The sequence below is a fragment of the Coloeus monedula genome (genome assembly GCF_965178545.1).
Source record: "Coloeus monedula genome assembly, chromosome: 2".
Taxonomy (NCBI): Eukaryota; Metazoa; Chordata; class Aves; order Passeriformes; family Corvidae; genus Coloeus; species Coloeus monedula.
In genome coordinates, this window is record NC_138782.1 from 95,031,819 (window position 1) to 95,049,370 (window position 17,552).

Below are 17,552 nucleotides of genomic sequence, written 5' to 3' on the forward strand. Positions count from 1 at the left end.
TGTTTGTGATATTCCCCTGAGCCATGATTTGTCTGATGTAACCATAGTGCTGCATATATTAGTTTCAGGTGGTATAAAAATAATTTAAAAGTCAATGCGAAGAATCCTCACCAATGAGAGCAAAAGAATAATTTTTTTGTTATCAGCATTTACCCTAATATTCAACATACTTTTTACTTAGAAAAATTATATTCCTCCAATGATTAAAAGAATACTTACTGATTTTCTGGTCAACTGGTTTTTAGATGCTGTGATTCGTCCCACAGAAACGCAGATGTACTGAGCAGGGCTGGAATGACATGAGAATATTCTGAAAGGATTGAATACTTGAAAATCTTAACCTGTGTTTTTCAGGCTGCCAGTGCTGAAAAGGTCTTGCCTGTGAAATAAAAGTATTTGAGACATGATGCCTCCCTGCACTTCATGCCTTTTCAGCAGGACAAAGGACCTGAGAGATACCCTACTAAGCATTCACAGTCTTGCCTGACAAGGCATTTATTAGATGCAGAAGGGATCAAGATTTGTGTAGTATTTTCAGTATTAAAATATTAAGTATCATTAAATAATATTTTACTTTTTTAGCTTGGCTACCATTCTAACCATTGGTCATTATTGCAACATCACCATCACCATCTTTTTCAGTCTGCTATGTAATGCAAGATTTTAACTTGTCTACATTTGTACACAATTTTTTTTTTTTTCTTTGTACATTGGCTGACATAAATTTGCAGTTAGAGATTCTGGCTTCATTGTGGGGAGTGGGACCTCCTTGAACTCAAGGGTTTTTGCAGTGCTGTTCAGTGCCTGTTTCCTACAACCCTTCACTTCTGTAGACTGTTGCTACTCTGAAGTCCTAGCCTGCCTGTGAATGTTTTCTTGAACCAAAGAAATGTTGAACTCATATCCCTTTCAGATGACAGTGCTGCGTCTTCCTTAGGTATATACATGGAAACACAGACTAGTACTATATGTGTGAGTTGTAACTATTACTTTGAGGCCCATCAGAAAGTGGCTATCAGTATTCTTTCAGCAGTTGTGAGTGGTCCTGAGAGGACCCCACTGATGCTATTAGGGGTATTATGGAGGTTTCTGTCCAAACTATAACATATAGAGAGACAACTACTGTTTCCAAACTGATGTTACTAATTAGAAAGTACTTGGTAGAAGCTAGACAAAAAGAAGCTTCAAACCCAAATAAAAATCAATCAGTCCAGGAGCAGTGGCATTTAAACCTTTTATTCAGTGTCTAATTATTCAGTGTTTACTCATAGTGAGTAGTGCTTAGTTACCCATGCACGCTGGTAAATACTTTTTGAATAAATACTATCCAGAGACAGCAGAAAGGGTTGCTACACTAGGTCTGTCTTATATAGTTCTCATTTGAAGGTTACTGACATATCTGTTCCATGACAGTTTTGAAACGCTCAGTTATAACCTCAGAAACTTGCAGCAGACTCTTTGTATTAGAAAAAACCCTCTCGGCTCAGTGCTTTTGCATATGCTAATCTCTGCCAAGTTCCTCTGAAATGAAAGGCTTTACATGGGTATTTTAAAAAAAAAGCAAACAACTCCCAAACCTCAAGTCAGATCTCTGTATATATCTCACAGTTTAGAACCGAGCAGCGGAGCTGCTAAATAGACTGTATCCTGTTTCTCTTCAGCAGCAGCCCATTCATCTTCAGGTACAGAGCAGCCAGTTTACATGCTTCTGCTGCTTTTCTGCTTTACTTTTTCTACATAGTGTTCGATGGCAAACCCATGTAAGCTAAATATGTGCTTGAGCCAAGTGAACCTCACACTTAGCAGACAATTTTCCTTTTGTCAGCCAGGAGAAAGTTCATTTTCACTGAAGATAAAGTGTTCTTATTGCCTATATATTTTATTTTTGGTGGTTCTTAAGGCAACACATACTTGTACATAAAAACAACCTAATGAAAACAAGGAGAGTTTACATTTTTGGAAAGGTGACAGGGAAGTACACTGTAAAGGACTAGCTACGTGACCACAGGTGATTTAACTCGCAACTACTGCTCTGAAAATAATGTTAAATCCTTTTTCTTCAATAGCTCTCACTTTAATATGTCCATAACTGTACACTTGTATGTACAAAATCATTTTTTTCCTTTTAGTGCATTTCTATTTTGTAAGACAACATATACATTATAATAATACAGATATGCAGGTTTATATAAAAAATTATATAATCATATGTATATACATGCAAACACATGCACATTATGTATGTAGAAAAAATTGTTTGGAAGAGGCGTATATATGACCATGTAAATATAAATATTGTAATAATTTACACATTATTTATACATGTAGCATTTAGTAATCCAAATGTGTGCTTTTTCAGAATTGACATTGTTCCTCCCTCAGATCTGAGGACTACAATGCAATAAAAGAGCTGGGGTTAAAGAAGGGAGTGTTTAGTGAAGCTGGGTGCAGCCATAAATGCTTAGTTGGTTGTCTAAACCAAATTCCAACTCTGAGTTTTAGACTTTGTCCACCATCAGTAAAACAAAGCACCTATGTCATGAGGCAGGTAGAACTTTTCCAGAAGAGAGAAATTCTGTCATCCCACAGAGTACAGTTTATTCATAGGTCAATGATACATTGTACTCTGTGGAAGTGGAAACCATGGATCATTATCCTTTCCACATCCTTAAAATCTGAAGTATTAATCCCATAAGGTGATCATTAGCCAGTACTATGGCCTGTAGTGTCCGTTGCCACATCAAAACATATATTCCATTGCAAAAGTTGCTCCTAACTCAGAGTCAGAACTGCAGCAGACAATGGAATTAGACCCAAACCAATTGTAAATTAAAATCCTCTGGTTTGTTCCTCTTAAAATTCTGTAGAAACCTCAGTTAAGCAATAATGAGATTTACTTTTTTATTTTAAAAAGTGGCAGTGTCAGAAGCAGTAGGAGCTGCACCTGCCCACCCAGAACAGGTTTGAGGGGACTTCTCAAGCCAGAATTTTACTTCCTGTGCTGCTGGGATGCCAGAACCACTTGGCCCTGACCCCCAGTTCCTTCTTCTGACCACTGGAAAGCTGATGTGCATGCCATTAGAGTACAACTTGCGTTAATTTATACGACTTAACTGCTTCTTAAGTATATAGTTGTTGCAGTGCACTTTAGTACCACTTTTATTATGTTAAACGGAAATGAGCTGCATTCCTCTCATCAGCCTGGTTATTAGTGGCAATTAGTGTTTTCCAAAGTCATCTATAGTTCTGACATTGCTATTGCTGTGCTTATGGCTACACTGAAGTCCTAAATCCTGTCACAGCTTTCAGTTTGTCCATATTTCTAGCTACTTTACAACATGCCCCCTTTCAGCTTTTTTTGATATTCTTTCCACTCTAGCTTCTGGAATTTATGTAAAAGCCACAGAGGTTTTTTTCCTTTTGAACTGAAGACACTGGGCTGCTGGAATTTCCTTTAACTGGAAGTATGTCTGGGCTTGTGGTTTTATTATTTGCACAGTTTTATATTGTCATGTTTGTTTACCCCCAAACAGAGGCAATGCTGCATTAATCATGGGAAATAGGCATTTGTTTCACATCTTTAATTTACACTGAATTCTCTTTCTCACAGTTGAAAGGGACAAGGATTTCTCCCACCACCGAAGGCACTACAAAGAATTTCGCTTTGACCTTACTCAGATCCCTCACGGAGAGGCAGTGACGGCAGCCGAATTCCGGATATACAAAGATCGGAGCAACAGCCGCTTTGAGAATGAAACCATTCAGATTAGCATATATCAGATCATCAAGGAGTATCCCAACAGGTACCCTCTTGGCATGAACTCATCACATGCTGAATACCATCCCATTTGCCTGTCTTAAGTGGGAAACAATAATCAATCGTAAGCGTACACCTGACAAGGCATCGTTGTTACCACTGTGGCTTGTGCAGTATTGATTCTTAGGCAACAACAGCAAACACTGAACAAGAATAACACTTATCTTAAATGTGATTTATTCCAGCTTTATGTCCAAGTTCAGTTCACCAGATAATCTGCCCATGCACAGAGCAGGTGAGGGTTAATGTTCTCAGTGAGCAAATGGTGGTGTCCTGTGCACAGTCTAAGTGTCTGGATTTGGGAAATGCACCATTTGCTGACACTGAGGTACTACAAGCCAAGATTCACTTAGCTCCTTAGAGGCAGAAAGACTGTCTAACTTTGATTACTTTTGAAAGAGCATGGCTTTTTTGCTTGTGTTTTACAGTTCTGCAGAATGTAATTAAAAGATAAACTCATGCACTAACTTTAAGATGACATGTGCATACTTGACACATAACTTTCACCATAACTGAAAATCAAAGAATCATCTAGGTTGGAAAATATCTTTGAGATTGAGTCCAACCATAAACCTAACACTGCCAAATCTGCCATTAAACCACACCCCTAGGTGCCACATATGATGTTGCACATGAGCAAATCCCTGAATTTGAGCTTGCAGAGCTCTGTGTATGACATGCTTCCAAGACTCTACAAGATCTCAGTAAATTAGCGGATTTCACCAGGCAAAGTAGCCTGAAAATTATGATTGAAAACTAGTATCAATTCCAAGATGATTCTTAAAAAGCTACATCGACCCAAAATGGGGGGATTGAAATTAAATTAGTTTATGTCTTTTCTCAAAAAAGTGGGGGAAAAAAGTTCTGTTTTACGATAAACAAAAACTCGCCTTCATCTTGGAACTGCTAAAACATTTCTATCCCAGGAAGGGTTGGCAAAACCAAAGAAAATGTCAGCTTAAACTTGCAGAGTATCCTGGAGGAAATAAAAGCCCCATCACCAGTTAGCTTGAAGGCTGGGCCAGAATTCAAATCTCTTTTCTGCCCAAAGAACCTTGAGCTTGTACCCTCCAGAGATCTCTGAACATCAAGTAATAAAATATTTATGGCCATAAACAGGGATTCATTTTATACCAATGGAAACAACGGGAGGGAAAGCACTCATCCTTCCAGAATACCTAGTAAATTTGGGGATGAAGAAAACAGTGTGGGTTTTATTTATTTTTTTTTTACCTCTATCTTCAGCTTCCCAAAAGTTCTTTTGACATAGGTTCTAAAAGAAACTTCTTGGAGGAAGGAATAAAGCAGGAAGGAACAAAACACATCTTTTTGAAGCATACAGGTCAAGGCTGAGGTGATGAAAGCTCTTCACCGGAACACTCAGATTTTTTTATTGAACTAGTAGGAAAAGTTAGCTTTTCTAAATCTTTTGATGTTTTCTTTTTTAGTTTTTTAATATTTTCACAGTAGGTGGTTTGTATTCTATTTCAGAGAAAGCAAAACTGTTTACCACTCTGATGAAAATCACAGTTAATATTATCTGACTTGTTCAAATGACAACTGTCTCTGTGAAGCCATTAAACAAGGCTTTTGATTTCTTTCAAGGCATAACCAGAAATTTATAAATGCTTTTTATTTGCATTTATAATCATAAAAGTCCCCTGTCCTTTAATGGAAGCATGATGCTGAAAGGAGGAGCAGGGAATGATATGCCATGAGCTTGATTTCATCAGTGTAACTACAGAAACTTTGATGTAGAATAAGTGTTTCTCTCCTATTGTTGATTTTGACAGTTTCTACTCATATATAGAGATATTATAGGCAACTGCCTCAGTGGAACAGGATGGGAGAAGATCTCAAGCTCTTCACAGTTCAAATTAGAAACAAGAAAACTTTTCCACAAGCCTCTTACTGTTTCCAGACAGAAGAGACCCCAAGATGAGCTCCCAATAATTTTTTTTCCAACAAAGCCACACCTTTTGTTTTTGGGCCCAGACTTCACTCCTTCTTTTCTTGACTTTGTCACCTCAGGTTTGTCCTACATATGTACAAATTTTCAGAAGCTGCAACTACAGAATGGGAGTGTGAGAGAACTGTGAAGATGGGGAAGCACTGGAACATGTTGCCCATGAAAGTTGTGAATACCACATTCCTGGAAGCTTTCAAGGCCGGTTGGATGGGGTTTTGAGCCACATGTCCTAGTGTAAGGTGTCCCTGCCCATGGCAGGGGGGTTGGGACTTGATGATCTTTAAGGTCCGTTCCAACCCAAACCATTCTTTGATTCTGTGATTCTATAATGTCCCACAGTCCTTACTAGTGACATTGCACAGCGAAACTGCTCCTCCCCCCTTTTTTGCTTTGAACAGGAAACATGGGTATCTGACAGGACTCTGCAATCCCAAACACAGTCCTCTAATATTTTCAGGCAAGGAGTGATCAGGGTTCAGGTCTTCCAAGTTGCATACTAAGGATTGTGCTGTAGTCTCAGGCATTTTTCTGTCTCTATGGCAGCACGGCTACTGAAATGGGTGTGCTTAATTCCGTTGGAGTTTGCTGAAGTTCCACTCTCTGGGATTGAAGTTTTCTATTTGGTCTAAGGAAGCATGTGCAGCACAGCCCATGGCAGGCTGATTTCCTATGGAGCCTTGCCTATGTTCTCCTACCCAGATCTTAAAGTATACTCCAACATGCCAAATCTTTGTTCATGTTTTGGTGGCAGCTAGCCACTAATTTAAGTAAACCCTGAGGGCTCTTCCCGCATTAGGGAATCCTCAAGTGGCAGTAAGATACAAAAGCAGGTTTCTGGAATGAGGCGAGAAGTAAAACAGCGTTATTGGGATGGCCTATTACACTGTAATGATTATGTGATCTGATCAAGAACTGTTCTGGGTCTCAAGGAACATACAGATGGTTTGTTCCACCTTTACTTCCTTAAGTGACCCAGGAGATGTGGAGCTACTTAGACATTCTGCCTGCAGCCTCTTTGCTGAAATTCTTGACTGTGGTAGCATTTCTTCTGGAGACAACTGGTCATTGGGGACCAGACTGAAATCACTAAACTTAAACAGCCTCTGTAAAGGTAAAGCCAATCAGCTGTATTCTGCCTGAATATATTCACTGTAACATTTCAGGCTATTTACGACACAATGCCTTAGTTTTTTATTACGTGTTGTGGGCTATTTTTTAAATAGAAATATTTTTTTAAATTACAGCCAAAATTTGCAGCTGTTTTTCATTTCAAGTGTGTCTGTTTTTTTCCTTTCGCAGAATAAAGGAGAATTTTAAAATTAAAAATGTCACAAAATGTGATGAGTAGTTTGAATGAAATGACACGAGCTAATGGGGGAACCCTGATCCCAGAGCTCCTGCTGCCTTTTCAGGGGTCACGTTTTCACCCTATGTTTGTATCAATTGGGAAAGAAGTTGGTTTTTCCCTAACAAATACTTTGAATTTCTGCAGTAGCATGCTGTTATGTGGGCTAAATCATTAGTATTAGTCCAGATACATTTTCTCTGTTCTCCTATGTGCTCTCAAGAATCAGTTCTGGTTTTCTCTAGGTATCCCCAACTCACTTTTTTTTCATTTGCGAGTTAATGAGTAAGAGCAACCTGTCTCTTTAAAGTCTATTACCTTAGCCAGATCACTATCCTTGCAGGAGGACCAACAAGAAAATTGACATATCAATACCAAAGACACTTTAGTTTGAGTTTCTACTACAATGCAAAGTAATAAAGTCACATTGAGGAAAAATTTGTCCTTCATAGGAATTTCTGGACTGTACCATTTGTAGCGCCTTATTTGGCATGGGAAACATTGTGCATCCTGACTTTTGAGAACATTTAGTATCAATCCTGGATTTGGAATGGAAAGACTGCATATGGGAAAGCATTATGTATTGTAGGAGGAGAAAAGACAAGTGTGGAATTATATCACTGTGATATTGTAGTATTTTCTATTCCAAACAATTTTACAGTTTTCTATAAAATATACTGAGTGATGCAAAAGTATTTCTAAATAAACATCTCAAAGACTACTACAGTCAGAATTAAACTTTGCAGGTTAAAAGTTCTGATAAAACTACTTATTAGAGAAAAAAGTTGGCATTTAAGAGTCCAGAGAGTACTATTTATGAGCTTGTGGTACATTGTTAATTTGTTCAGTGCTAGCAGAGCAGGTCAGGATCTTTTGAATGGTAAGATTTTCTTCATGTTAGCTCCAGAGGGGGAATGTATGTTTTCTCCTTGTGTGGTCATTAGCACAGTTCTACTAGAATGGAAGTGATAAGAGCCCAGCAAAAGATTATCCTTTAACAGAAGGAATAAAAGAGGTGACTTGAATAAAAGCCCTTTCAATTCCTTTTTTTTTTCTTTTAATAATCTTCTTTTATAATTTCTGAACTCTTTAACCTGGTTTTGCAGATATATCTCACATGTAAGTAAACATATGCTTGTTATAGTTAATTTGGTCTTATTTTCCTCAGTATTTAGCAACCACAGTTTCAAAAGGTGCACTTGAAGCTTTTTTCAGTATCAGACCTTCTAGGTGCATTTACTGTGTTTAGATAAGACAGGAACTAAGGTGTCGTTGCGATTAAGCACTGTAAGAATACACTGACAAGAACACTAGAAATTTTAAATCCACTTTTTGCACAAAAATTCTATTCTATTCTTTCTGTCTGTCTTTCCTTTTAAAGCACATATTCATTCTGTCTGTAAGGCAATGGTACGATTCTCAGATCTATGTGAGCCAAGTCTGACTTCAGCTGACTTGTACAGTAAAAAAATAGAATAAAACATTTTTTCTTGTATCTTACTGTTTTGACTACTATTTATGGCATAAAAGACATAGATTTCTGTAACTATAGATTTAGGTTTAAAAGGTTAAATGGTGAAAACAGCTTTTAATAATGCACACTGCTTTGTAGAAGCATGTAAAATGAAACTGATGAGAGTTAAATATCTTGGGTTTAGTCTGGTCATTGTAGTAAATTATTTGTAATAGAGACGATGATCTGGAACCAATTGTGTCAGGAGATATGTGAAAACAGAAAAAATAAATGACCCATGCAAAAAATTTAGTAACACAATTATACTAACTCCCCTGAGCAGCCCTTCTGAATTACTGGAAGATTTCACGGGAACAAATTTGAAAATATACCAGGGAACTGAGGGTTAAAATGTAATAATTATATTATTGAGTATATATGTAATTTCTGCTTTGATATAGAGCCTTATTTTCTAAACATCTGTAGTAATAGGAAACGGTCTGAACTGCCATCTATTCTAGTTTTGTCATAGGATACAGCTGCTGTGATATGTTATTAACAACAGATCTTTTTAGCAACGCTATGCCTCTGAGTTTTAGTTGAAATTGGAATGTGATTTTGACATTTTTTGTCTTTTACACTGAAAGGTTTATAAAAGTTAATTTTCCTGAGACATTCTGATGTTGAAAGATGAATTTTTTATACACAGCCTCAATTATGTATTTCGTGTAGTTATATCAGGAAACCGTATTTTTCAGATTTTCCAGAGCTGTAGGTTTTTACATGCTGAAACTTATTTCAGAAAGGCCTCTTAGGGGAAATACCTGTATTATGCTTAACAACTACTTGTTAGCTACAGCACATGCTGTACTGTGTCATAATGAGGATATGTTAAATGATTATTAATTTGGGCTCCAAGAAGTTACTGTCAGCAAGGAAATTCAGGACAAAAATAATAACATTTGAATGCCTTAACTCTATTTTCTTTAACTTAGGGATGCAGACTTGTTCCTGTTAGACACAAGAAAGGCTCAAGCTTCTGATGTGGGCTGGTTTGTCTTTGACATTACTGCGACCAGCAATCACTGGGTCATTAATCCACAGAACAACCTGGGCTTGCAACTCTGTGCTGAAACTGGGGACGGTAAGATTGAAGCTACAGATCATAATGCCATGTATGCTCTTGTCATACCTTGCTGGGACTCTTTTCTGGATGGGTGTTTTTTGACTTGACCGGGTGATAATTCACTGAGAGTTTATAAGCAAACAACACAAATCTTATCCTGCTGTTGCTGTGGTCTGAAAGCTTTCTATTACTTTTAATTCTGTAGAAGATGTCAATTATAAAACTAACTGAATCAAGTGAAATTGGGTTCAGGAGAAGTGCTCCTACACATGAAATTCAGTTCCATTTTAATGTTCTACCACTGATGATTACACTCATGAAACTCAGACAAATTTGCAGAACTTTCTGGGCGGAAGCATGGAGAAAGTTAAAAAATAACCTCAGAGCTGTTCAGAAGGCATAGCATCTGTTGATATTGATGTTGGAGAAAGGTTAACAATAGGGAAATATGGGAACTGTTTTTCTTTAACTTAAAAAGATATTCTTTTTTATCTTGAAATGGGTTAGAAATTTGAAATCTTGAAAATTTTAGTTAGCTGAAAATTAGAAAAACCACTATCAAAACTGAAGTCCAAGCTGTGCGAGGTTTTAGTACAAATTTACTGGGCTACTGTGTTATTCATAGTTATGCTCTTCATTAAATTTGAAAATGCATCTCAATGCAAAACAATATTTTTAGAAGAAATGTTCTTTACTTAGACTTTTTAGAAACTAATAAAAAGAGACTTATATACTGTTTTTTCTGTGATGGTTCACTTAATCCATACCACTTTACAAGCAAACTCAGATTTAACTCTTTTTGTCAAAAAAGCTTTTTATGTCAGAGGTCAAGGGATCTATGATGCCAGTTAATCTAAACCTTAGCTGACATAATGTTAATGAGTAGCAGAAGAAACCCTGGTGTAAGGATTAGTGTTTTTTTCTTTGTTCTGGCTACATTTTCTCATTGGTTTTGATCTAAATTCTCCCTCAGGCTCAGCTGGGCTGTGAACAAAGCGTCTCATACTTTTTCAGCAAGTGCCCCGGCTGCTGGAGAGTTATGCAAAAACTGTCCTTTAGGCACGATGCTTAATAAGGGAGCTGGCAGGCTTGCACCAAAGCACATGGCCATTTCATCTGATGTTACCTTTACGGTCAGAGTACAGTCAGTGGACAAGAGAGGCACCAGTGCAAAGTAGAACACATTGTTGCTGCCTTCAACCAGCCTTTAAAGGCACCACTCCTGAGCCTGGGCTGCATAGGGAGTACACCTCTTAGGCAGCCTGGTTTAGTGAGGCCATTTTAAAGCTCTTACAATTCTGGGGAGGTGACACCTCCGTCAGGAATCCAAATTAGGTGGGCTGGCTTCTGGCCAGCTTTCCTGCTCCAGAATAAACTCCATCCTTGCCTTTTTTTTTTTTTTTTTCCAGGAGATTTGAACAGAGAAATTGTTGAAAATTAAATATCCATGAAAGGCATTCATTAAGAAACCCTGCCACCAGCAATTTTTTGGTTCTAGCCTCAAAATTACATCCGTTCGGTAAACTACAGGGAAGTTTGTATGGGTAAAAGGAAACCTTTAGGTTAATACACTGAAGAAATTGTAAAATAATAGCACAGGCAAATATTTCCCCTGTCCTACTCCTAAGATCAGAAAGGTGATAGATAATTTTCTATTTTAAGTTCCAAAGCCACAAGCAGCTTTACCTTTTGCATCTTACCTCTTTGACTTAATATAGCTGCTTCACTGAAGAAGGAATTTGCCTTTTCCCTCACTTTCTGTTCCCTTTTTCAGTTTATTCGTCCAAGGAGTCCAGTTCTGTGGACTAAAGTTTTCAAAACTATAGGATAGACCTGTGCTACACAACTTCAGCTTAGCACAAGCAAAATCATCCTTTCATGCTCTTACAATTTTGCTCTTAAGGCTTTGATTATTTTTATTGGGTTGCTGTTACTTCTGGAAGCTATTAGAAACACCAGCAGTTAAATGACACGTTTGTGTACAGATGGAACATGAATTTTTATACGACTCAGTATGTAGCAGACTCGGTTTGTAACCCAGAGAACCCCACCCACCCTCCCTCCAACCAGTTCTCTGTGAGAGCTCAGGGACTGGTTCAAATCAACTGAAAAACCTTCCCTTGGCTCAAGTGAACTTCAGGCCGGGCAGGTCTGAAGCACATTTCTTCATGCCTCCAGCTGTCAGCTGAGTTTACAGGAGGTATAGGACTTCTGCCCCCATAACTGGAGAGATATTTATGATAAGACCTGATCCATTAACCTTTCTATTGCAACAAATCATTAAACTAAATGGAATTCTATTAAGCAAGAGAATCCCCGATTGAGTTATTCAGGTGCTACGCTGTGGATAATCAAGTCTGTAAATGCATACTAATTTTCAGATTTATTCATACAGCCAATAGGGGATGCCAATAGTGGCTGAGACTCCAGGGTACGACTACTTTGTTATCATTACCATTAAAAGTAATCTTTCTTACAGTTATCTATCAGAGACATTTTAGGCAATTACTTGTGTAGATATATTTCTTTGGATCCCTGAAGATGGCACATAAATAATAATAATGTCTACATAAGGAATAAAAAAATTTTGTAACTATTTAACATAACAGTGTGAAAAAAAAAACTTTGGAAAAATGTCTGGTTGCTGCAATTCATATTTTTCCCCCTTTGAAAACCCTGAAAAAGTACAAAAGCCACATGACATTGGAATGTGTTCTCTTTTTTCTTTAGGACAGTATTTGGTATCATACGTCTCATTTTAGCATGAAATGTAGACTTTTTCTCTTAATGGGACATTTTATTTTGAACAGTAAGAATAAAGGTTTGCATGACACATATGGAAGCTGTCAACATATAATGCACTGTTTCCCTGAGGCCATGGTAAATTAAGGATCAGGTTTTTTCAATTCTCTTTTTTAATGTATCCTCAACATTCTGCAGCATCCCCTTTTGGCTGATTCCCTCCTTTTGACACCAAAACTCTGTTATGATTCAAACGAGAGGTGATCTTTTTCATGCTGATGGATGCATGGGTGTTGGAGGAATTGCAGCGTGAAATCAATGCAGATGCACAAACAGTTTGAAAAGCTCCATGCAATGCTTTTCCCATATATATACCATATGTCTCCTAAGGCTTAAAACATGTTCCAGTGAATCAGCATCTTTATATTAACATTTAGCATTTTTATAAGTGGACGTTAGCAGTGGTCTGAACATCAAGTTTGCTGAAGGGGTATAAACAGCTACAAGAATAATCCTTTTTCTGTTTCTGTCATTGCTGAGGAGAACCTAGAGTTGTTTACAGCAAATGGGAGAGGGAGGTAACATGAAATGATGACTGTTGGTGATCCACAGAATAAAATGGATTCCAAATACACAGCTCTCAGTACAACATCCTGTAGCCCCACAGTCATGTAGTTCTGTGCCTTTTATTAGATTTCTGCAGCTCTCAGTTATTTTCCATCTACCTGCACATCAGAGCAGAAGAAACTGGTGGTGACTTTGAAAAGCCAAAGCAGATTAAGGTGATTTATGTTGCCACATAGTCCCATAGAAGGTTTCTTTGGGCTTTCCTGCTGCTTGAGGTGGGCAGGCAGCAGGAACCCTCAGCTCCCTGACTCTGAGTCTTACTTTAAATATTTTTTTTTCCTCAGAGCAAAGGGAAACTTGAAAAAAATAGGTTCCTTGATCCAAGTGAACTCCGTGGAAGTCCAATTCTCACTCCATCATGAATTTGGGTACACTCTGATCTGTGTCCCTGGAAGGGGGTTTGGATCTTAACCCTACATGAGGCATGAAGGATTGGTGAAGTTCTTCTCCAGAGATGTTGGGGAAGAAACCAAAAAACACACTCCCTCTTTTTTAGCCTCTCTTCCTTTTAGCCTGGATCTTTCAAGGTCCCTTTCACTAACTAAGCCTTCAGAAAGGCAGCACAACCATGTTCTTGGTGCCGCATGGAGTGGCTGGTTTGCTTTCAAGCCATGACAACCTGTGGAAGCACCCTGGCCTCTTCATGTACTTGGCTGCATATTTGACATTGTTTTGGCTTCACCATTACCACACGAAATGTCATCAGTTTATCCCACAGCTGCCCCCAGACAACTGTGACACCTCGCTTACATGACCACGGTAGCTATCAAGCACTCCGGAGGGTGCAGCTGGGTCGTTACCTTTAAATCACTTGATGGATCTGGTATCTACAAGGCAAAGTATGAGGAGCAATTTCGCCTTCATTACTGTCCTGGTAGTGGGGGAACTTGGGATATATGTATTTATATTGATATGTATATGGACTTTGGCAGGCAATAGCTCTGACTAAATTCGGAGCCATCTGGAAGCCATATAGGCATGTTAGCACAGCACTGAACCCGAGCTAATACATCCTGCCCCTCAGCAGGTTTTATTAGCTTGGGCTCAAGCACTGCCTGAGTACAGCTACATTCATTTCTGGTTCAGAGCTGACTTTGGCCAAAATTGCACTAGTAAATTAAACATGCTCAGGAATACTGTGGTGTGAAACAAGCTGGAGGGATGACTCTCTCAGTGTCCAAAACAGGGTGATCCCATGACAGCTGTCCCCATGAGAAAGGTCCCATGCAGTGCTGCCTTGAGGTTCTGTTGACTCTGCAGTGGAGCTGGCACAGGATGTAAATGCACCAGGAGCACACTCCCAACCAGAGCAGAGTGGATGATCCAGTTCCAGCACTCTTTAATTTGTTCAGATAGGTGAAACCTTTGTTTCCAGCTGAGTCACAAATATGGTCCTCATTGTGTCAGCTTCGAGCAAGTGAACACACCCTTTGTTAGTAAGGGCACACTCGCTTTAAGCAGAAGGGCCAAGGAGGGGAGTGAAATGGGCTCCCGCCCCTTCTCCTACCACCACTGGTGCACACTGGTCCTGGCTGTACAGCTGTGCAAATCCCCCCACACCCTGCTCCCCAGACAGATGAAGGATACCTCTGCTTCTCAACACCATTAGTTTAGAGATAATGGCATTTGTGTTCCATTCCATTCAGAAGGCTTTTATCCATTTTATTCTTTGGTGGATGACCAATTAATCTAATCTCTCCTTGTTTTATTGTCTTCCTAAACACATTTTTTAATGGTGCAGAAAAGCCCCAGGACTCCCACAAGCCACTCATAGTTTAAGTGCATTAACTTGAAAGGATAAATCAAATACTTCCACAGCATTTTTGTGTCTAATTATATCTGATTTTTTGTGTAAGCATATATGGTACTGCCATACTATACAGCATATCAGGGCTCCTTGCGTGTTCCCAAGCACTTTCTTCAAGAACTTTAGGAATATCAAAATTAACACAAAAAGATACACAAAATGAACTGAGTAAAAATAACTAAATGTAAGATTTGACAAACAAAAGATAAATCTAGTAGTGACTACAGCTGTGAAGCCTAGGAAAGGCAGAGCAGAGCATCCAAGACCACCCATTTGTCAGAATTCCTTAAAGCCTCCAGGGAGAAAAAGAGTTAATAAAACACATAAAGCTTGTGTCAAAAGCATATTTTATGTTGTTACAGATAAATGTGTTCACCAAAGGAAAAGTTTGCATAGCAGTTTATGTAGATGATACAACAGAGACAGTAAAAAGTACTTTGGAGTTGGAGTGTTGAGGATGTCTTATATATGGACAATCACATTGGTGTTATTAGCTTTTCTCTACTCTTTTTTAAAAATAAGCTTAGGTAGCCAAAGTCTACCTCAGTTCTTTTGTTTCAAGTCCCATTGCTCTCAAGAGTTCTCTTTGGGCGTGAGAAACCACAAAAGTTTCTATCTAATTTTGAAAACTACTGTGTTCTTTCAGATTCAGAGCCTATGGGCAGTTTTTTTTCTCAAATATTAGACGTTATTGGACCTTGGATGCCCAGAATATTTCTTCAAAAGGCCTTTCCCAATCCTCATTTCAGGTGTCACTCCCCAAAAGAAGCAAACCATAGGTGTGGCATTGGAATTTTAATTTTTTTTTTCGGCCAACCATGTTGAAATGAGTTCTGAGAATCACTAAATTTTTAATTTCTAAGTACAAATATGAAAAATTATTACCAAAATAACTACTGTGACCTAGCAGTGGTGGTTAATCTGTAAAATGTGTTTTGTGGCTTCTCAAACACTTTTGAAAGTAAATAAGTTCTTGTTTTTCATAACAAAATGAGCGGTTTGCTACAGTCTGATGACTCAGGACAAAAGAATGGATTTTGGAATTACTCATTGTGCTGTGTTGCCAGTGTAAATCTGGCTGGGATGCATAATGACTGAAAGCTCTTGCAAAATTAGTGTCTGATCAATATTTTGCTTAAAATATATGCTGTCTGAGGAGATAAAGCCAAGGCACAAATCTTACCGCCGTCATTGGCATCCACACTGGCAATCTCAGAAAAAGTCAGCTTTCTGAATGTTATGGAAAACAAGGATATGTCTCCCAGTCAAGACTGCGAGACAGATTGTTACTGAATGCTTGAAGGGCTTTTGCATTTCCATTTGGAGCAGCTGGGGGGGAAATGAACTTTTAAGATAGAACTTGATCAGTTCACGAAAAGATTTGTATGATATGACTGCATGTGACATAGTGACACAGCAAATAGCTCTGCATTTATCACCTTGAGTGCTATTCCTAATTTCTGGGTAAAAAACCAAAAGGCACAAAATTGTGAGGGTTGTTGAGATAGGACCTTTTTGTAAGCCGAACATCAGAGTTATTTTTGCAGCAGCGATTCCTTTATTATTAGCTGAGGAAATGTGAAAAGGCAAATAATATTCATTCAGTTCAGTCAGTCAAACCTGAACTTCCATGCAAGCTTTTATGCAAACTGCTAAGGGCACTTTACTATCAAATAGTATAAAAACCAAAAAAAGGTTTAAATGCCAAGTCAAACAAATATATCTTGCCAAAGGCTCAGAATCCTATGAATAAGGACTGAGGAGTTCAGAAAATTTGGAACATAATGCTTTAAATAAGTTTTAGTCTCCAAATATACCTGCCAATATGTAGAAGAGATAATTAATTGTCACAGCAGTATTGAGAAATGCATGCCAGTACATGAAGAATACAAAGGCTCTGGACTGTCAACGCAGAGTGTAAATCCATCTATTATGGTTTTGGGGTTTTTTCCCAGGTGCAGGGGCAATTGCAGTGGCTAAGTTCAATGGAGCAGGCACAAGCAGACTGCTGGTTACTTGAACTTTCTTATTTTCTTCTGAAATCTGAAGAAAATCTTTGAAATCGTCAGAATTAAAAATATAATGAAAGGATAAAACCAAAACAATTTTCAGGAATGCTTGACCGAGTTCAATTCTTGTTCAGAGATGCTCAAGAGAAGCAGAAAGACAAACTTTGCTGTTTTGGTTTTACGAGTTTCATGTGGCTGAAGCTCCGAGTGTAGTTAAGCAGGTCAGCCTGAGTCATTCAGCTGATTTTAGAAAGTATTGCTTTAATGCCACAGTATGGAGCAACTACACGCCTGAGAGACGTGGATTTTCAGTTGTCATTGAAGCTAAGCGTTTTCTAAATGTTTACAAGAAACGATAGATTAAAACTACTTACAAAAATGAAGCCCATGAATGCTTCTTGCTACAAGGGGAAATTCAGGATAGAGTAAAATTTTTCTTAATGTATTCTGAAATTGACACTACAGACAGGTTAAGGGCTAGCTAACAAGACTATGGCACACACAGTGGAGCTACTGCTGTGGCAGAAAGCTTGATGCTTTTCAGTGGCAGAATACTTTGAATAACCTGCTGTTCAAGAAGGGGCAATGCTTTTTAGACTGAAGGAAAATATCCCACATGCACTTTTTTTTTCTTTTTTTCCTTTTTTTTTTTTTTTT

The 17,552-nt window shown here is 38.3% G+C and overlaps 1 protein-coding gene across 2 annotated transcripts in view; it reads left to right on the forward strand.

Moving 5' to 3' along the window:
* The window catches only part of BMP5 (bone morphogenetic protein 5), a gene marked incomplete at both ends in the record, with an annotated part of 54,664 nt that overhangs the window by 20,631 nt on the left and 16,481 nt on the right, over positions 1–17,552 (forward strand). For both annotated transcript variants that reach the window (XM_082302389.1, XM_082302390.1), the window contains 2 exons: positions 3,611–3,803; positions 9,580–9,728. In XM_082302389.1, coding sequence (XP_082158515.1) covers positions 3,611–3,803; positions 9,580–9,728 — 342 coding nt within the window. The remainder of the gene's footprint in view (positions 1–3,610; positions 3,804–9,579; positions 9,729–17,552) is intronic.